The sequence below is a fragment of the Haliotis rufescens genome, unplaced genomic scaffold (assembly GCF_023055435.1).
Source record: "Haliotis rufescens isolate VD_foot unplaced genomic scaffold, xgHalRufe1.0.p SCAF_15, whole genome shotgun sequence".
NCBI classification, from domain to species: domain Eukaryota; kingdom Metazoa; phylum Mollusca; class Gastropoda; order Lepetellida; family Haliotidae; genus Haliotis; species Haliotis rufescens.
The window spans coordinates 22,194,860-22,216,764 of record NW_025963835.1 but is presented as its reverse complement, the minus strand read 5'-3'; the positions used below and the strand labels follow the sequence as shown (position 1 = coordinate 22,216,764).

General features: G+C 40.3%; 2 protein-coding genes across 3 annotated transcripts; both read right to left on the bottom strand.

Annotated features, from left to right (window-relative positions):
- Positions 1 to 924: 924 nt before the first annotated feature.
- Positions 925 to 6,329, bottom strand: LOC124135269. Its single transcript, XM_046500537.2, has 5 exons — positions 6,311 to 6,329; positions 5,444 to 5,690; positions 4,123 to 4,184; positions 2,561 to 2,686; positions 925 to 2,219 (listed from the first exon to the last, which is right to left on the bottom strand). Exons 2-5 carry the CDS (start codon positions 5,655 to 5,657, stop codon positions 1,068 to 1,070), a joined length of 1,554 nt encoding a protein of 517 aa, XP_046356493.2. The 5' UTR covers positions 5,658 to 5,690; positions 6,311 to 6,329; the 3' UTR covers positions 925 to 1,067.
- A 10,290-nt stretch (positions 6,330 to 16,619) lies between these two features.
- On the bottom strand, positions 16,620 to 21,562 carry LOC124135194 (E3 ubiquitin-protein ligase TRIM56-like). Of its 2 annotated transcripts, XM_046500445.2 has the most exons (4): positions 21,207 to 21,562; positions 19,345 to 20,526; positions 18,567 to 18,617; positions 16,620 to 17,807 (listed from the first exon to the last, which is right to left on the bottom strand). In XM_046500445.2, the coding sequence occupies exons 2-4, from the start codon at positions 20,519 to 20,521 to the stop codon at positions 17,185 to 17,187; spliced, it is 1,851 nt and encodes a 616-aa protein (XP_046356401.2). In that variant the 5' UTR covers positions 20,522 to 20,526; positions 21,207 to 21,562; the 3' UTR covers positions 16,620 to 17,184. The 2 variants fall into 2 exon arrangements, with proteins under 2 accessions (XP_046356401.2, XP_048252280.1); XM_048396323.1 differs by lacking the exon at positions 18,567 to 18,617.
- Positions 21,563 to 21,905: the final 343 nt, after the last annotated feature.

Here is a 21,905-nt window from a genome sequence, read left to right as displayed (position 1 = left end):
CATGACCTGAGTGTATCTGACCAGGATTCGTATTACCCGCCTGTGGACCATTGTCAGCATAGCCTGAATGTATTACCCTGTTGTGGACCATTGTCAACGTAACCTGAGTGTATCTGACCAGGATTCGTATTACCCGCCTGTGGACCATTGTCAGCATAGCCTGAATGTATTACCCTGTTGTGGACCATTGTCAACATGACCTGATTGTATCTGACCAGGATGCGTATTACCCGCCTGTGGACCATTGTCAGCATAGCCTGAATGTATTACCCTTTTGTTGACCATTGTCAACATGACCTGATTGTACCTGACACAGGATGCGTACTACCCGGCTGTGGACCATTGTCAGCATAGCCTGAATGCAATTACCCTTTTGTTGACCATTGTCAACGTGACCTGAGTGTACCTGACACCGGATGCGTATTACCCGGCTGTGGACCATTGTAAACATAGCCTGAATATAATTACCCTCTTGTGGACCATTGTCAGCATAGCCTGAATGTATTACCCAGCCGAGGACCATTGTCAACATGACATTTGTGGATCACTGTCAACATGACCCAGTTGTGGACAAATGTCAACATGACCAGGATGCATTACCCAGCTGTGGACCAATGTCATCAAGACCTGAATGTATTACCAAGTTGTTGGCCATTGTCAACAGGACGAGAGTGAACCTAAAAGATAACGTATCATATGCAGATATTTCCATAACCGCTGTGTCTGGAGATTAGATATTTTTCAGTTGCAGCTCATACTTTTTAAGCTATGATATTGAATTTCTTCAATATAATAACACATTGCAACAAAAAAAAATTTTTTGTGGCAGACAATTATTGTACAACAGTCTGAGGCATAATTACCTTTTTACACAAATATTCTGGGACAATATATTTTTAAAATTAAATGTAGACACACAAAATATCAAATGGTTGCTCCTTTATTTCAATCAGTTTGGATAAAAATGAGTTTTTGTATATTTTTATCCGTATTAATATTGAATTTCAGAAAGACACAGGCAGCTAGTTTTAAGAACAAAACACAAGTTTTATTTCCAACATGAATGATTAAGCCTTAATGGTCTTGTGTCGAAAATACCACCCGTCTTTACCTCCAAGCAGCTGCGAGTCATAGTGTATGCTACTGTCATCTATACTGTTTGGGAACACTGTTTTCAAAACATTGATAACTTTATACTCAATAGTGTGGGCATGTTTCCTCGGAGTAAAGCCATCTCGCACAGAGCGGGCGAGAGTCACCACTCCGGGAGGAAATGAGTGGGAAAGGATGGTTTGGAGATGGTTTGTGGTCTGGTCAATCGCCTCCTTATCCACGCTCTGGTATTGGATGAGCGTTGTCCTTGGGGCATTGTACCCCTGGCATAACACCACACCATCATTTAGGTTGAAGAATGTGCTTCTTGGGGACTGGTTCATACACACGCCTACGGTTGTCAGTTCCTCCAACTGACGCTCATTGAGGTAGAGCAGATCGTTGAGAAGACGGTTGAGCATATATTGTGTAGATTGGGTTGGCATGCACATAACATGCCTAGCTTTTTCCAGTATATCGTATATATTGCCGATAACTGCATTCGTCATTGCAAGATGGTCAGAGCATATGCTGTTACCCTCGGCTGCATTATTATCGCAGGGTTTGATGTGTTTGAGAATGATCTTTAAAAGGTCATGGAAGAATTTGTCAGCCATCATTTCATCGTGTGCATTTCCAACACACAATAGCATCCCAACACTTGATGATATCTCTTTGATTTGAGTCTTGCTCATGCCAGATTCATACAGAGGAGATGATGCAGCTTCACTGCCGTAGTAGTCCTCATCAATGTCCAGGATGATGCTGTCATTCGCCGTGATCCAGGTGCCTGACTTAGCCAGCTCTATAGCCTTGCCTGTACTTACGAACTCCACCGTGCCACTAAGAGACATATCAACACATGTTGACTCCGGTATTTCAAAATATTCCTCCGAACCATCTCGATGAGCATCAATCCAGACACACGTCTTCTCCATCTTCAGCTGGTCGGATTCTGCGCAAGCACAGTGTACTAGTACATCACGTCTATCTCTTGGCTGAAACATGACCCCAACTTTCAGTCGCAGAGACACGTAGGGCTCGCTGTTTTCGTGCTGATATCCGCCAGAATCATACGGTGGCCACACCCATATGAAACGGTTGATCAACCCCGTGACGGCAGCCACCTGGCAATATATTGAAGATTTATTAGACAGAAGAGTAAACGTTATTAATTAAAACTTACACTGATCTATTTCACATTACTGACATTTAAGACATAGATGAAAGATGAAAGAATGACCAAATTCAGTCATTCACTCAAAATTATATTTTTTCAGATGAGCACATACCGTTTATAGATTTTTGATCATTTGCAGGAAATTAATATTTAGCTTGACCATATATTTAACTGAATTCAGGTCACTCGGACATTCACTCACTAACTCACACACGCTTACCTATTCACCAACTCACTCATGTTACTCGACGCCACTCACTCACACCAACAATAATTTTGATTAATTACGTGGACAAAAGCATTGCTTTTCTCCATCATTTGGTTCAACTCCTCCTGGCGTTTTGGAAACTGAAATAGTGGCATCTTCCTCCAGTGCACTGGGCTGGCAGCTTCATTGTGGCCATCTATGTGCAACTACACAAGAGAAGAGAACAGGACTAGAACAGGACTAAAACAGGACTTAAAACGATTACCCAGTATTCAGGACCGTGCATTTCATTCAGTTAATTATTGACATGATGGTAAATAATACTATGAACAATGAGCTTCTATCTGTATCACAATGTGTGACAGCATTGTTTTACCCTGTTAATGCCATGCGCAAGGCAGGGTAACAGGAAGTAGAGTATGTTAACGTCGATCAGGGTAAGATAAATGATAAAAAGTAAGCCATCTGAATACCACTGGAGCTGCATATCATAAAACTGGAGGCTGACGCGTGATATATCGCATTGTACGAAATTTAGCTTGCGTTGTACAACATTTATCTTGCGTTGTACGACATTAATCTTGAGTTGTACGACATTTATCTTGCGTTGTACGACATTATCTCGCCTTGTACCGAAGATCATCAATAGGACGAATCTGGTACTTGCGACCAGCGAGTTCTGAATTTTACTAAATGGGTCTTAAAAACTCAGTCTACTAATGCATCTCAACACAAATGTTTGTTTTGTTTGTTTATTTGTTGTTTAACGCTGCACAATATTCCAGCTATATGATCATGGTCGATTAACAAAGTAACACATATGAAGGCGTTTGTGTTGCTCATGTCGAGCGCTTTGTTCAGTATTTTAATTCTCACAGAAATGTCTGTGTACCGCCCTGTATTGGTAGAAACAGACTAGTGGTAGATGTGCATTCCGGTTACTGACATGGTGCTATGGTGAAATCCCCGTTTTGCCCAGATTACGATTCTTGGTTTGACAGCAGCGTGGTCGTGCTCGTGAGATTCACACATTTTAAGCCTCCATATAGCTGGAATATTGCTGAGTGCTGCGTCAGACAACATACATACAAACAAACACAAGTAGTAAACGTGTAAGATACATATAGGAACACATCGGTTTTCCTCCCACATCACATTCCGCGATACAACTGAAAAACATTTCAAAGCGGCTTGAACCAAACGCGGACTGTAAATAATTGAGTCTCAACAAGACAATACAGTGATTGACATCATGAGCATCGATCAACGCAATTGCAATACGATGACATGCATCAACCAAGTCAGCGAGTCTGACCACCCGATCCCGTTAGTCGCCTATTACGATAAGCATAGTCGCATTTTACAGCAAGAATGGGTTGGTGAAGATCTATTTTACCAAGACACGTACATATACACACACATATATATGCACACACATATATAAATATCTGTGTGAGTGAATGTATGTGGGTGAGTGAGAGAGTGGGTGAGGGGATGAGAGAGTGTGTTTTCACGTATGGTTTGACACAAGTCTGATGAATATTCAGGTAACAACGTCAATTGCCTTCACATATTGTTCACCATCGCCTGGTCACTGCAAATGTACATATATGAGGGTATGATATGGCGAAAAGGATATTACCAAGGTGTTACCCTGTTTCTTGATGGTCCCATTCGACGCGGCCGAGAACCAGTACATCAGTGCTGCAACAAATAGCACAGAGTAAATCACTACACATGTAGAATATCAAATTGAGAGTTACAACACATACAAAGAGTACTCACAATGCATCAGTGCTACAACACACATTGTGAGTATATCAGTGCTGCACCATACACACAGAGTGCATCAGTGCTTGAATACACATACCAGTTCTGCAACAGACACACAGGTAAGTACCGTTTGTTTCGTTTTTATGTTGTTTAACGCCGCACTCCAGCTTTATTCCAGCTATATGATGGCGTTCAGTAAATTATCAAGTTTGGACCAGACAATCCGGTGATTGACATCATGAGCATCAATCCACGCAATTGGGATGCGATGACGTGCATGACCTGACCACCCGATCCCGTTAGTCGCCTCTTACGACAAGCATAGTCGCCTTTTACGGAAAGCATGGGTTGCTGAAGACCTATTCTACCACAGTTAGGACATTAGTGCAGCAACACACACGTGTACAGAATACTATATCGTCTCCTGCACCACCACCTGATCGCTGCAACGTCGACTCCTCCACCACCATCCTATCGCTACAACATCGTCTCCTCCACAACCATCTTATCGCTACAACATTGTCTCCTCCGGCAACATCTTATCGCTGCAACGTCGTCTCCTCCTCCACCATCTGATCGCTACAACATCGTCTCCTCCACCACCATCTGATCGCTACAACATTGTCTCCTCCACCACCATCTTATCGCTGCAACATCGTCTCCTCCACCACCATCTGATCGCTACAGCATCGTCACCTCACTACATTCTGATCGCTACAGCATTTTTCTCCTCCAGCACCATCGGATCGCTACAGCATCGTCACCTCCAGCACCATCTGATTGCTACAACATCGTCTTCTCCACCACCATCTTATCTCTACAACATCGTCTCCTCCACCACCATCTGCATGATCGCTACAACATACTCTCCCCAAACATCACCCGATCGCTGCACCATCGTCTCCTCCATCACCACCTGATCAGACAAACTCGACCCCTACATATACACTACTGCATGATCATCTGACCATTTCATCTTTGTCTCCTACCTCCGGTGCTCTCCCAACACCCGGGTTCGACGGCCCGCTGTACAATGTGTGAAGCCTATTTCTTGTGTTTCTGGTCGTGACAGGGCTGGAATATTGCTAAAACCATACTACTCACTCACACCACCACCTGATCGCGACAACATCGTCTCCTACAGACACCCCCGTGCACAATCATCTGTCCAGTCCATCTTTGTCACCTACCCTCATGGTGTTCCTCTATGACGTTAACGACGCCGGAAGCGGGTAGTATAAGGGAGTCCTTCGTCTTTGCCTGTTCATACTCTTCCGCCCAGCTCTTCACTTCCACCTGTTGACGCGTGGCAGTTACCGCAGTGTGACTGCGCCTCAACAGGAACAGCACCACGGCGACAAACAACAGCAGCAAAGTGACCGCGGTCTTCATGTTGAACCTCATGATGTCTGGACGGAAATTACTGCTGTTCGTCTCCTGTAACCGGAACACACTGTATGTAGTTGTGATAGTCGACGGGACAATATGTCTAATGATTTTTCTTTCAAAGGAAGAAAATCTATGGATAACTTCTTTATTATGAGGAACATCGTTTCGGAGTATATCCTTACTCCTTCATCAGATGAATGAATCCTATGAGGCAGAGAGCATATACTACGAAACGTTGTGTTCCTCATAATAAAGAAGTTAACATCCATAAATTCTCTTCCTTATGTGTATCATTCTAAATGCCTTCCAAGACTTGATTTACAATCTGTATCTATTTTCCTCCTTGCTGTGTTTTATATATTGTGTTGGGGTACGGGTGGTCGAGTTGGTGAAACATACGAGCCCGGGATACAGACCGGTATACAAGGGCGAACTTGGGTACGGTGCTTCGAACCAACGGACACAGCGATCTATCGGCTATAACCAACGGATATAGCGATCTATCGGCTATAACGAATTATATTACAAAATCCACTTTTAAAATCCACGTTAATGTTCCATATCATTCCACAAAACTTCCTACATGCAATTGCAATGTCAATAAGATTAAATTAAACTAGTCGTGGATATGAAAACCCGTACCATTATCGTAAGTCTAAACTACATACCTGCTGGTCGTGTCTATGGTGTGTATGCATACAACAATACCAATAAGTTTTATACATATTGATTGACTTTTCTACGACTTATTCAGCTTCATGTGTCACGTGATCGTTCCATATGTGACATGGCGTCATCCGTAATTATGTTCCTGTGCGTCGTTTGCTTCACGTTAATACCAGCCAGTATTTGACTTGAATGAGGGAGACGTGTTACAGTGCATTTCAGTGGACTGCTGTCGCCTGTCTCTGCATGAGCTTCGTTTTGAAGCAGGCCCAGCTGATTTGGGTGAGAGGAGTTTCACCATGAACGAGTCTAATGTTCATCACATCATACAGTCTAGGGGCGGTCGGGTAGCCTAGTGGTTAAAGCGTTCGCTCGTCACGCCGAAGACCTAGGTTCGATTCCCGACATGGGTACAATGTGTGAAGCCCATTTCTGGTGTCCCCCGCCGTGATATTGCTGTAATATTTCTAAAAGCGGCGTAAAACCATACACACTCACTCACTCATACAGTCTAGGCAGTGGTTACTTACGAAATGAATTTCACTTTGCCGAGGCAGGCTCCGGCGTTAACACGATTTTAACGTTCTCGGTCCAAAGCGTTCATACTCCAGTAATGTGAAATTAAATTCGTATTTTGAGTGAGTGAGTATGGTTTTACGCCGCTTTTAGCAGAATTCCAGCAATATCACGGCGGGGGACACGAGAAATGGGCATCACAAATTGTACCCATGACGTGACGAGCGACCGCTTTAACCACTAGGCTACACGACCGCCCTCGTATTTTGAAGTTTAAGGGATGCCAATTGCACTGTGACACAAAACATTTTCGACAATTTAGGTTACCCGTTGCATTGGAATGCAGTGACCAACTAGTGGATATATTGTTCACACTTACGCAAAACAAAGTACGTCCAATCCCATAAATAAAAAACACAACTCAGTGTTAATCAACGAGTGTTACTTTTAATAATTTAACATCAGAAATTACTCTTTTTTCACCCGACCTTCACCATATACAGTTATAACGAACTAAAAGAGACCATAGATTTTAGTTCGTTATAACCGTTCGTTCGTACAACGTATACAACCTGTATACAGCAGATGAACGGGACCCCAAAACTGTTCGTTATATCCATTAGTTCGGCATGGCGTGTTCGTTATATCCATCAGTTCGGTATGGCGTGTTCGTTATATCCATCAGTTCGGTATGGCGTGTTCGTTATATCCATCAGTTCGGTATGGCGTGCTCGTTATATCCATCAGTTCGGTATGGCGTGTTCGTTATATCCATCAGTTCGGCATGGCGTGTTCGTTATAAATATAGTTTACTGTATGTACAATATATGTTGACGTATGACATCACAACTCGTGATCACCTTCACAAAATGGTGTTTCCACTGACATCATTATGCGGGATTTTCGTGGGGACTTTCGTTGATTCTCGTTGATTGTACATAAATGTGCCATGTAAGTAGTCAGAAACATTTTGTTATTAATATGTTTATGTTGTACATTGTAACCAAGAGAAATAGTCAGAAATGCCGATAAAAAAACGTCGAAGTTGTACGTGAGTTTGCGTCAGTCATGACGTCACACAGGACGGAAACTTTGACAATATCTGTTGAATTTACCAATCGTTGTAATGCATCTGTTTTCTAATTCCCTAATTCTTGCTACGATACTCTTCCATGCATAATCTAAAAATATAGGGCTATTCTATCGCTCAAAATAGGAGACCTAGAAGAAATCGATTACTTACAAGTTTATTTATACCAAGTGAACATTTGCTGGAGAGTCGTTAAAAGTAATAGCAACGTATTACCCATTGTATATTGTAGTCTGGCTTTGTCATGCCTCAGTTTGACAACATAACCAGCATCAATTCCAATGCTGTCGTCGTCAGCTGTTACCGACGCTGATCGATACCACTGTAGCACTTAACTCCTTCCTGGACTACTGTACGACAACATTGAGTGGCGTTAATTTTTCAGTCAACCTTGATAAACAATACATACTTTGGCAAATAGAATTACATATTTGTGAGTGAGTGAGTTTATAGAATTATAGATCGGCAGTATTTAAAAATACATAACCCACACTTTTTAAAATCTGTCGACAAGGACGCAGATTTATACTTAAAACTTGTATGTGGCCATAAAAAAGGCATCACTTTGAAAAGGCATTATAAAAAGGGGCTAAGATTGCCACTGGGGATCATGTGGACGTATTTATTACTCCTGCCTACATGGTACCCCCATCAGGATTTACAACATCTCTTCAGCTGCTGGCGATTGTTGTTTAGGCGACAGCAATTACCCATTGAACAGCTGATTTGTTTAGGCGACAAATAAAATCAACAAATATTCCACTATTAAAATTGTGGCAAGACATAAATATACTTTGATTGTGTGGAACTTAAGTATCCACTCCGAGGAACAATATTTTTATTCTACCTTGACCCCCTTCGAGATAACAGCAATTTATTCACCCGATTTCAAAAAAGGTTTTGTATAAAACAAATGATCCCTTAAAGATCCTTTAGAGGTGATTATGTGAAATATTTATCCCTTCTGACGGAAACCTCAACAGTCAGGCAACTGTGTTAAACCATGTCACAACCAAAACAGGTTATGATAACAAAAATACTGGTTTGACAAGGGCATATGCTTTATTAAAAAAATATTTGGGATGGGAATGGTATATTAACATTTGAACTATAATTTCAAATAGATCATTTTGGATGATTTCATCAAAACAAAATGCTACACTATATACCCTTCAGTCGGAAGGATATTATTAAGTTAAATGGTAAAAAAATCAATAACGATATTCAACCTGTGAATTAGTAAAGAAGCACTCCATTTATTCAAACCCTGTAAAGCTTCGCAAGCATTTTATGATTACATTATCATAGACAACACACACCCAGCAGTACGCGAAAAATTGGCATAGCAAATGTGTATATCTCAAAAGTGATTAACACAAGAGTTATCATGTCAGAAGACAAATCCCCCCGGTCCCCGCAACTACAAAGGAACAAATCATCTGACTGTTACCTTATGTCCAACTTGATGAGAGATTTCTGTATAATCTGTCTGTCCATATACAAGAGCAGTTATTGATCTATCAAAATAATACCGTAGAATTAGTATTCGGAACTTTGTATTTCCACCTTAGGTGCACATCACTATGAACAGAATCAAATTCAAACGTGTTGCCATGGAAATTCTAAAATTCCCTGAATAGCAAATGACACCCGTTGACAACCTGGTCTTTGAGTGTGAACAGTTTCAAGAAGAATACCAATTAGTTTTAGAGAGATGGTCCGGACAAACACACTACTATGAGCAGACTCAAAACAAACCTGTTGCCATGGAAACAGGAATTTCTTTTAAATTCCTAACTACGAAAAGACATAACTTCAGTCCTTGATTAATACATTACCAAGTTTGGATGCAAACTGTTGAAGAATGTTTTAGTTCTACCCCGGAAACGACACCTACCTCCGTTTCAGCAGTCTAACTTAAGGAAGATAATATATGGATGTCAACTTCTTTATTATGAGGAACACAGCGTTTCGGAGTACATGCTTACTCCTTCATCAGGTGAATGAATGCGAAGACTTACTTACTTACTTACTTGCTTTGGAGATTTAACGTGCGCTTTCCGACTGATGCGTATTTCGCACACGGGCCCGGCCAGGCCATTTAATGTGTTTCCGAAAGGGGCGAAAGTGGTCTGAGTAACCCAAGAGGGGGCTTTAGGGGTTGCTTATATAGAATTTGGAAATTTTGAAATTTGGAATAGATGCCGATGGGGTCGGGGAGGAGAACTAAGGGAGCTGGGTATGGTGGATGTTTGTTTGTTTATGTGATTTTGATTTGGTAGGTTATTGTGTTTTTAGATGCTTTTTATTAGTTCCGTTTTAATTATGAATACGCCTAAGGCCTTGAAGTTTTCTAGTTTATTATGTTGGTTTAGTATTGCTTCTAGAGTGTGAGCCTTGTTTAGATTGAGGGTGGTTTGTAATGCGGTTCGATGTGTTAGGTAGTGTGTGCAGTGGATGAGTGCGTGTTCTGGGGTTTCTAGTTGTTTGCAGTGAGGGGAGTTACCTGTTGTGTGTTTTTATCTTATTTAGTTGGTTATTTAGGTTGGTGTGTCCTGTTTGGAGATAAGTGATTACTCTGTCGATTTTTTTTGAAGGATGGAGAATTTTTGGTTTGGTTTGTGGTTTGCTGAGCACTTTTTTGATTTGGCTATTTGAGTTTAGATATAGGTTATGCCATTTTTTGTGATTTTTTGCTTGTTTACACTTTTAATTTCTGTTTTTGAGATGGGTAAGTTTAAGCTTATTTCTGGGATTTTGAGGGATAGTTTAGCTGCTTTATCGGCGTTTTCATAACCGTATATTCCTACGTGGGCGGGTATCCACAAGAAGGTTATTTGTTTGCTTGCCTTAGTTAGGTCGTAGGAGCTTTTAAGTATTTGATTTATTAATTTAGGTCGGTTTTTGGTATTTTTGTTTTGGAGGGCTTGCAGTCCACTTAAGGAGTCGGTAAGTATTAGGATTTTTTTGTGGTTTTTGGATTCTTGATTATGGAGGGCTGAGGCCATGCCCATCAGTTCTGCCGTGAATATTGATTGGTTGTTTGGGAGTCGGAAGGATTGTGTGGTTTTAGTTGGTTGTGTGGTATGGACTCCGAAACCTGTGTGTTTGGAGTTCGGATCTGAGGATCCGTCCGTGTAAATGTGACACCAATTTGGCCAAGTTTCGTGTATGTATGCTAGTGTGGTGGTTTTATCTATGGTTGGGTCGGTTTGTTAATTTTTTGGCTAGCTAGTGTTGTGTCTATTTTGGGTTTTTTAAGTTTAGGGGTGAAGATATTTGATTGTTTGCAGTTTTGTTTAAGATTTTTAATTTGGTGTTCATTTAGATAGTTTGTTATTCTTTGGGATATTGGGGTAAGTAAGGGGTGTTTACGAGCTAGAGCTTGGTTTTTGGGGCTGATGTTTTGGTTTATTAAGTTTTGGATGAGAGGGTTTGATTGGGACGCGGCCCAGAAATTTAAGCTTAGCTGTTCCCTGCGTAGACTTAGTGGCATTTCTCCTGTTAAGGCCTGAAGTGAGGTGTAGGAGGTGCCATGTTGGGTGCGTGTAATTAGTTAGAGAGCCTGATATTGTATTGAGTCCAGTTTTTTAGATAGAGAGTTTTTTAGGGTGTTGTATATGGCGCAGCCGTAGTCTAGTTTTGATCTAATTAGTGATAGAGCCAGTTAGGCATCTTAGGGTGTTTAGGTCTTTACTGCATTTAGTTGTTAGGTTTTGGATGTGAGCATCCCAGGTGAGATGTTCATCGAAAATAAGTCCGAAGAATTTGGTTTGTTTTTTAAATTTGATTGTTTGATTGTTTAGCTGGAGAATTGGGGAGGCGGGTTTCATGTTTTTATGTTTGAATACTATTCCTGTTGTTTTATTCTGAGTTAAGGGAGAAGCCCCATTTGTCAGCCCATTAATGTATTTTATTAAGAGATTTTTGGAGTAAATTCTGGGCCATTTTCATGCTTTTAGTGCGGATCCAGATGGCTCCATCATCCGCGAATTCTGATGTGTTCACTTTAGGAGATAGGCCCTCGAATAGATCGTTTATCATTATTTTGAAGAGGGTGGGGCTCCGAGAGCATATATATATATATATATATATATATATATATATATATATATATATATATATATATATATATATATATATATGTACATACATACATATATGTACATGTGAGGACAGCAAAATTAATAACATAACAAAAGGTGGAAAATAACAAAGAGTAGAAACTAACAAGGTAAGCCAACAGATGATTGGCGCTGATGGGTGATTAGCACTAGACAATGGAAGCCAACACTTTACAGTAGTTAGCGCTGATGGTATGGATACCAGTACATAAGTTATCATAGATAAGTAATAGGTTATGGACACTGGGCAAACGGGAGACCGGGAGTAATTAGCACTGCTAGGTGAAAGAATGGACATAGCAAGGGGCAAATTGAAGCCAGCTAGGTTATTAACACTGACAAAGATCAAAGCAATATGTGTATCACTTCTAAATGCCTTTCAAAGACCTAAGTCTAACTTGTTTCCATAAAACAGGGAAAAATCAATTTGTGAAAAATTCCTAAATAGCAGAAGGCACCACTTCAGGATCTGTTTGATATATGTGCCGAGTTTTGATGAAAGATGTTAAATGTTTTTGAGTTGTGCCCCGGAAACAAAATACACCCCCTCATAAGACTCAATAAAAATTGTTTCCATGGGAATCGAGAAACATAAAAATGTCATCAATCAAAATTAATAGTTGTTAGTATGTGTGATATGCTGACATGCTGTTTGTTTATGTAGCCAAATGTGTATGTGTGTATTTGTGTGTTACTTGTATATTCGCATCCTAATATTCGCAACAGTAGGTACATTTCATTGAATTTTTTTATTTTATGTACAGTTTACTCTCAGCTATTGTTAAATGCCCTCTATAGGGAGAGGTGTGTAAATAGCTTGAACCTATTCACTGATCTGATTTCTTTTTCTTGGAAATAGATATGGTTTAAATCATCAAAATGCCAAAAATATATAAAAAAACAAAAATAACCACTTCAGGATCTGTTTGATATATCTACCAAATTTTGTCGAAGAACATTGAGCATAGACACAATAAATAGAGAATTACTGACTCTCGCATTGTTGTAATACAAGCCTTGTAGCATAATATAGGTTCCGAGTATCACTTATAGAGAACTCTCCGCAACCATCAAACGACATATTACAGTAGACTACGGTCATAACGAACTCGAGGGGACCACTAAGTACAGTTCGTAATAACCGTAGTTCGTTATAAGCATACATACAGCATATATACAACAAATGACCGGGACTAATAATAAGTTCGTTATGTCCGTCAGTTCGTTATAAAGTAGTTTACTGTACTTCGTAAGAGCCCCTTTTACACCAAGTGTACATTCTTGAGAATGTCTTATGCATTCTATCAACTTTCCAATCCCGAGTCGTGCTTACTGTGTGTTGCTTAACGGTCATTACAACACATTTCATTTCATAACACGCCAATATATATCCACAGCGGATGTGAGGTACATCGGATTTTAATGTCGCGATTAGAAATGTGTTTTTGTGAAAATTAAAAACGTCGACGTCAGAGAATAATTATCTGCCAAAACAGACTCCATTTGGTGTAATCGACACAGTAATGGTGACAATTAATGTGAAAATAACACAAACAACCTGGTTGAATTTAATATATTTTAACGTGTCAAATATATGCAAGAGCAACCTCTCTAACAATCGTCAAGGAAATATCCTTCACTTGGGCATTGTGTGTCTGTCCTCACTGACACAGGTGCGATGCGACATATGCAGCACATTCCAGAAAACTGTTGAAGACCCCAAACTCAACTTAAAACGCATACAGAAATGTCGCAATTGCATGCAAATATTTCAAGAACTAAGACCCAACAAGAAAACAGCACTACCATTATCCCCCGCCTTAGGGCACATAAGAATTTTGTTTGTTCATAAAGTAGTGAATATAAACTATAAAAAAGAGTCCTATAAAGCCTTAAGAAGAGATGGCACTGGGGTCACTTTATATCATCAGAAATATTTTTATTAAATGTGAAATAAATACACAAAAAGACCCTTCTCTGAAAAACATGATTTATGGCGCCAATTCTCGAACTAAGTTTTGATAAGTATCTCTTAGATCAGCTAGCGTCAGTAGCTCCAGAGAAAATGTGACCCATGTACAGACATTATGCGCTTGTAAAATAACATCGATCAAGGGCTGTAACTATGTATGCTTAAAATCTTTACAAAATGTAATAATAAAAAAAATAATTTACGGCGCCTATTATGGAACACAGTCTTGACAAGTATCTCATAGGTGAGCATACAAAGTTTCATTCATCAGCAGTTTCTGAGAAAACGCGTCCCCACTGACTACCTGTCTCAGAAACTACCTACGTTACATGAACGACATTTAGCATGCTCATCTGAGTGATACTTGTCAAAACTGAGTTCGAAAATTGTTGCCGTAAATTATTTTTTAGTGTTATGGCCCTTGCTCTATGCCCTCCAACACAGTATAAAGTGTCTGTAATAGGGACATGTTTCTACGAAACTACTGATGTTACATTGCAAGCTTATCTAAGAGATAATTATCAAGACTGTATTAAGGCTTTATTCTGTTCTTTGTATATAGTTTATATTCACTATATATGACGAAACATCATTTTAATGTTCCCCTAGGCGGGGAACAGTGATAAACGCAGTTAACTTTTTTTATTATACTTTAGACTTATCTTTGTAACAATAGCCAGTACCTAAAGGAATGGTGTAAATCCTGATGGTACTGTAACTCTTGATCCCTAGTATGGTGGCCTAACATTGGTTGCAGGTGATCTCTAGCCCGCTTTTATACTGTACATTCAAATAATAACTATAACGTTTACTGCTACATACTATTTTGCACAGCACTGACAACTTTTACACTCCAGGGAGCAGACCAAAGTTACTACGTAGCGCAAATAATAACACCCTCGTGAGTAACACCACAATGGTACAGAACTAGCATGTGCCTGTTTTGTGGGTTATTTCAGCAACAAAACAAAATGAACTCAAACTCGGTATCAAAGGATGTCAAATCATTTGATACAGAGAGCATACAAACAATGTGAATGAAGACCTCCGCAACAAGACGTCGAGTTTTTCTCTGAGGTAAGTATTCATTACATTTAAACACAATGATACTATTGTTAATACCTCTGTGATAACTTTGGTAATTATACTGTCCATCGCTGATAAGTTTACAGGTAGTGTTAGTGTACACCTTGTGATGACCAAGGTCCGGGTTAGAACTGATCTTCAGCAACCCATGCTTGTCGTAAGAGGTGACTAGCGGGATCGGGTAGTATGACTCGGTGACGTGGTTGATTCATGTCTTCGTTTCCCAATTGCGTTTATCGATGCTCATGATGTCAGTCACTGGATCGTCTGGTCTAGACACGATTATTTACAGACCTCCATAATATAGCTGGAACATTGCTGAGTGCGGCGTTAAACAACAAACAAACATAAGATAATTAATTATATCTAAGAAATATGCATTCTCCACCAAGCGTACGTGAAATAGGATGACTTGTATATATTTGTCACGCAAGGAGTTTGAACGAGATGACAGAACAGTCAGTCACGGAATCCCTCTGCGATATGTTCCAGCCTGTGGTTTCTTTTAAAAGCTAAATTAAACCATGGATTCAGTTGGTTTAAATACTGCTACTTGTATAAAAGGAGGTTCACAGAACATTTCAGCAACAAATTCAATATTGCACAGATAGTGTATTTCCGTCACCTCTTTTCATACAGTTTTAACAGCCTTGGAACTTTATAGATGTATTCATATTTCAAAACATAACGAATCACGTACAAAAGTGAGAGGTTTGTGCATTATATGCTCCAACCACCCGCGAAGAACAGAATAACATCATGGGTGCTGCTATAGAACATGCATACATATTCAAGAACAATATATTAATTACTAAAATACAATAATCATTCAAAACTATCATGGAATCAAAGCTATGAAATTCGCACATCCTCATCCATGTTGAAAAGTAAATAGATACATATATCCTCTAATAACCAGTCTCGATTATCCAACAAAACAGATTCCAGTGGGTGCACAATAGTATGGGTTATTTGTTGAGATAATTTGAACTCGATCATGATCAAATCCTCCACTGGATAAGTATGGTTAAACAACTGGTGTTCATTGTACAGCTGCTGACAGAAGAGCAAACATAAGTCTCCAACACAAATCACATCATGGCATATGGTACACTAACAAAACACCAATGCAATTTATATATTGGTACCATTTTGCAAAATATAGATGTCTGAAAGCAATACAATTAGAAACAGAGTTACACAGTAGAGGTAGTTAAGGATAATGGCTGATCACTTTCCACACCAAAGACCATTTATTTCTTCATTACAGTATACATCTTTTTGCGACACCATTCCGTTTTGCTGCTGAATGGATGACGAACAGCTGCTGGTTAGTTAGTGAGTGAGTGAGCGAGTGAATTTGGTTTAACGCCGCTTTTAACAGTATTCCAGTTATATCACGGCGTGTCAGCTTAATGTGGGAGGAAAGCCCGAAGTGATGCAGGTCTCAGACGTTTACCACTTCGGTGAACCCACGAGCACGGGTATGGTGCTGACAAACCTAGAAACATAATCGGGGTGAACCGGGATTCGAACCCACACTCATAGGTTTCTGGCGTGCCCAAGGGACGCAGCTCTGCACAGCGAATCGCGGCGCCTCAGACGACTGGGCCACCCGTGGCCCCGCTGGTTAGTTAGAGGGTGCCGAAATTCCTTATACAAATGGTTCACATGTCTCATTCAGATAGTACATCATTTGTACAGTATACAAATAATTAGAACATGTGTTAGTAATTTAGACTTTACATAGACCTACATGTATTATAGTAAGTTGTTGAGAGACATTTCATATTTTTGTCTAAATATTTTGGCTTTACAGACAGAGACAGACTGTATATTCAGTAGAAAGGCCATAGGCCCATAATACAGACAATGTTTGGTTGCATGAACTACGCATGCCAATGAAGTAATCTATATAAGTTTCTCTTAGTTTTGGACTTTGTATAAATATAAACATATGTTATACACAACATCAAATTTTTCTGATAAAATAATTTCAATTTAAGATGTTACAGTATGAGACTTGATATACTGCGTATAATCCGTCGCTATACCGTGAAGGTATTGCCACGATAAATATTAACTGACTCACAGTTCAAACATGTGACCCTTCTTGTCAATGTTGTGGCCTGATATTAGTTCCCCTGTCATCTCTGATGTAGATGGTAGAGAAACGTACATCAAGACCCACAGTGGCGTGTTGAGTAGAACATTCGACACAGTGCTGAACGTGTTCCCATCCCCAACATTAATGACATGTATTTTCTGTGTGTTGCCATCAAGAAGAAAATTCCAGTGCAACTCACAGGACATGCCAACTTCATTCTTGAAGAGTGGCAGGTCAGTGACAAGTTTCCCATACCTCACCCAGACACACAGCTTCGTTTTGTGATTAGGACATGCAACAATACTTACACTGAACCCCAACAACTGATTCCAATCGGAATCTAATGGTGAAGGGGTAAGAGCTGTTTCAAATAGCATCGTATTCCTTTCTGCCTTCTGTCGTAGGCTGAATCGAGACTTCACCTGGAACATGTCAATGCGACGAGTCTTCATGATCAGAGGTTTCGATGCCATGACACATCTCTGGGATTGTATCCTACAGCCTGTGTCATTTGGCGAGACATCCGGCCTGGCATTAGAGATCGTAGTCCCTTCTACAGTCACGTCACGATTAGCAACGGTTGAGTCCCACTCCAGATGTGTACCTTTTGAAAGGAGTAGGAAACATATGGCTAATATTCAGAAATCACGGTCGTCCATGGCAAATGTGGATACATTTTGAATCCACTGTTGAAAATAGATCAAAGTATGTAATCTTAATATCTATGTTACTCACGGTAGATCAGAGAAATTGCAACTGTCAAAGGTTCGGTAGATTGGACAAATCTCGCATCCTCGTGTTTTGGGCATATTTACCTCGTTTCCAAAGGTCGAGATCGCGAGAATGTCCCTCACATTATTCCATAATTATCTGACGGTAACCACTGTTCAAAGTGGATGTGACAGTTTAAAGAAAGATGTTTGTAACAGTAACTGATTGTCTGAAGCTAAGGTGCACCCAATAGGTGGGATGTTAAATGGAGACAAATTGCTATACTAGCAGTTGTGGTTTTTTTCTTTTTAATACTTGATTAGCTCAGGAGGGGGACTTTATTTTCATGATGAGGTTTAATTACTTAGTAAGAAGCAATGTATTTCTTTCCCAGTTTGGTCTCTTCTTTCAAGTGCACATCACACTAGTATTGTTTACGTCATTCGATTGTGACATAGGGCCGGAATGACGTCACTCTAGAAACGACGTCATAGCTGAAGTTGAAGTTATTCGACAATAGTGGTTTTCTAAGACGTGACAAGGAGTACCTTTAATATTACAAACTTGTTTTTTATACATATGGTATGTGTATATGATCTGTTCGTATTTGAAATAAAAACGTTGTTATGAATAGAAACATATTTAAACTTACATGTTGTAACCATTGTGTCTACCTTCGATAGAACCATGTCACCATCACACACTGAAATAAGATACTGATTGAGTGAATAAAATGAATGCCAAGCCTACCGTTTGTCATATCAAATCATATTACTGAAGCCTTACTAGACTAAAAAAAGTTACACGGTGTTTACCACTATTAAACAATACATATCTAATAAGGATCCAGCATAGAACTGGCCCCCCAGCTCTCAATTTCCTTTCGTAAGAGGTGACTAGATTGGAGTGAGGGAGTGAGTGAGTTGGGTTTAACGCCACTTTTAACAATATTCCAGTTATATCACGGCGTGACAGCTTAATGTGGGAGGAAAGCCCGAAGTGATGCAGGTCTCAGACGTTTACCACTTCGGTGACTAGATTGGATCAATGAGGTACGGTTTAGTGACTTTCTTGGGTCCGGGTGATCGTAGTGTGTGAACTGCTTACTACTTGCGACATTGGGATACATATGGCATATGTTCAGTTAATTCCATGGTCATATATGACGTTCTCTAGTGTGAATTGAGGGACAAGAATTCGTCCCAAGTAATCAATGATTGCTGGGAGAGGACATTAAAACTGCATGAGATATCGCTAAAAGGCCAACCATTTTCAGTCGGTTATGTACATATTGCTATGATTTTGCTGGAATATACATAAAAGCAATAACAGCAAATTAAATAAACAAGCTTAAAACAACAGAATCGAACAACCAGTTTAAGATAGGGTCACAAAGGTATTGAAATATTTGAACTATTTCAGAAACCGACCTGCAGGTACCTCAGCTGGCTCCAGTGTGATGGTGTTATATATCGTCTTCTGTGGTACATATTTTGGCCTCTGGGTTGGCGTGTATGTGACAGACCTGACCATGCCTGTCACCTTGATAGTGGACGCGAGATTATTCAGATTGGCTGGGACAAAGGATGTTCCCCTGCTTACAAATTCCACTTTCTTTGGCTCCTCAGCTAGTATGCCATTCAGTGAGGGTGTAGAGGAAAGCATCAGATGAAGATCCTCGATGTTATCTGCCATGCTTCTCATCTGTCTAATGTACTCTGTTGAGGATCTCACCTTCGCCAGCAGCTCTCTGGTTGACTGGAGGATCTCTTCGGTCAGCTTTACATCAGCGCCGGTTCTCTCCTCAACGTCTGACAAAAGAGTTGCTTTCCTTTGTTGCAACTCCTCTAACATCTTCTCAAAGCATTTGTTGATGTCCTGTCTCGCTGCAAGTGCTGACACGTGCATGTTGTCGACTTTGTGTAACAATTCTTGTTCTGTTTGACTCAGTTCTACAGCCTTTTCGTCAAGTTGATTTAACATGTTATCAACATGTATTGATTTTTCTTGGTGTGCTTTATCCACAGGTACAAACATGTGTCCCGCTCCTTCTCGATGCTCCTCTACAGTGCAGGAAACACATATGATCTTCTCGCAGGTATTGCAGAAGTATTCCTGACGCTGTGGGTGATGGCCGCATTCGTGCAGTCGTCTCAAGGCCTGGATCGGCTGACCTTTAATCTCCTCAAATGTATGAGTTCTGTGATGTCGTGACAATCTGTGTTGATCATGGGTTATCCTGCATTCCTTGCATAAAAATACACAGCATTCTTCACAACGTGCTATTGCCTCGTTGCTGCTTGGGCAATCTGTACATACCACCCGCTCATTTCTTTGGATTTTCTGGTAGTCTAGTATCTTCGATGTGATAGGCTCAGTCGGAAGAGAGGTAACTCCATTATGAAGTTCGTGCTTGTGGTGACTGACAGGGCAGAGCAACGTCTTGTCTTCTTCATTGTAGATCTGCTGTAAACATGGCTGACAGATACACTGTACACAACACGACATACGGCGGGGAAGGCGCGCGGCATCATCAAATTGTTCAGAACATACTGGACACTCTGTGAGATAACTTTGGACATGTGACGATGAGAGAGAGTCAGACATTGTTCCTGCGAAAAGCACACACAACTCGATAATGAATGTTGCAATATTAATTTGTATGACAGTCCTCTTACATTATGCCCCCTATCTATATGAAAACACGCAATCCAATTATATCAATTAGTACAGAGAAAATAATTGTGATGGTTCATGATAGAGATGGATTTCATGCTAACTTCTTTCGTGTTAAGGTGGTACAGTTTAATGAAAGCATGATTATTAATGTTTTCAATACCTTAAATGAAAATTGCCTTGATATATATAACCCGTGTAGATCCGGGGTAGAATGGTCTTCAGTACCACGTGCTTGCCGTAAAAGGCGACCATGCTTGTTGTAAGAGGCGACTAACGGGATCGGATCGTCAGGCTCGCTGACTTGGTTGATACATGTCATCGTATCCCATTTGTGTGGATCGATGCGCATGATGTCAATCACTTGATTGTCTGGTCCAGTCTCGAGTGCGGCGTTAGGCAAAAAACAAATATATATATATATATATATATGTGTGTGTGTGTGTGTGTGTGTGTGTGTGTGTGTGTGTGTGTGTGTGTGTATGTGTGAAATTCAATTTGTTAAATGAAACAAATTATAAAGGACATGTTGAAAGGCGCGTCAAACCTTCCTAATTTTAAACCTTAAGTCTCAAGTGGTAACACACACTGACGCTACAACTTGTTTGGGACCTACCTTCCTGTAAAAGGGATCTGTGGTCGCATCACCCTGACATACAGACATAGACACGATCGAATTGGCTTTCATGAGTCAAGGGAGATGCAGATATATGTGGGCGGCACAGATCAATGTGACTGGAACACGGACCCAGGGTATGGTTTGGATGTACAAAGTCCACACATATCATGTTGATAACCCGTGCACATGTGACCTCATATAGAACATTAGGCTGTTGTGTCTATCATTATCAATGACAAATACCTTTCACAAGTGTAAGGTCTCGATATCAGCGCCCATGTATGAATCATGTAGGGAACTAGCTTCGAACATATAGGATTCTATTGCTGATCGTTGCGAAAAATTGGATTGCGTGGTCAGTATCTGTGACTTTGCTGATGGCGTAAACATTTCAAAACGTTTGATGTACAATCGAGCATGGTCTCTCTAAGGAGTCAAGGGAGATGCAGATATATGTGGGCGGCACAGATCAATGTGACTGGTATGGTTTGGATGTACAAAGTCCACACATATCATGTTGATAACCCGTGCACATGTGACCTCATATAGAACATTAGGCTGTTGTGTCTATCATTATCAATGACAAATACCTTTACAACAGCCTGAAGCATAATAATGAATGTCAGCGTTGCTTGCCCTTCCGATAGCACGCCACAAAAATGCATGCAAATGCTAGTCATGGGTTCGTGCGAGCCA

Coding starts and splice junctions, on each gene's coding strand:
- LOC124135269 (XM_046500537.2), bottom strand. CDS start 5,657: ATGAGGTTCAACATGAAGACCGCGGTCACTTTGCTGCTGTTGTTTGTC. Junction 4,185..5,443: donor CATAGAGGAACACCATGAGG/GTAGGTGACAAA, acceptor TATTTGTTGCAG/CACTGATGTACTGGTTCTCG. Junction 2,220..2,560: donor AAAGCAATGCTTTTGTCCAC/GTAATTAATCAA, acceptor ATATATTGCCAG/GTGGCTGCCGTCACGGGGTT.
- LOC124135194 (XM_046500445.2), bottom strand. CDS start 20,521: ATGTCTGACTCTCTCTCATCGTCACATGTCCAAAGTTATCTCACAGAG. Junction 18,618..19,344: donor GCCAGCTGAGGTACCTGCAG/GTCGGTTTCTGA, acceptor ATCTTATTTCAG/TGTGTGATGGTGACATGGTT. Junction 17,808..18,566: donor AGACACAATGGTTACAACAT/GTAAGTTTAAAT, acceptor TCCTTTCAAAAG/GTACACATCTGGAGTGGGAC.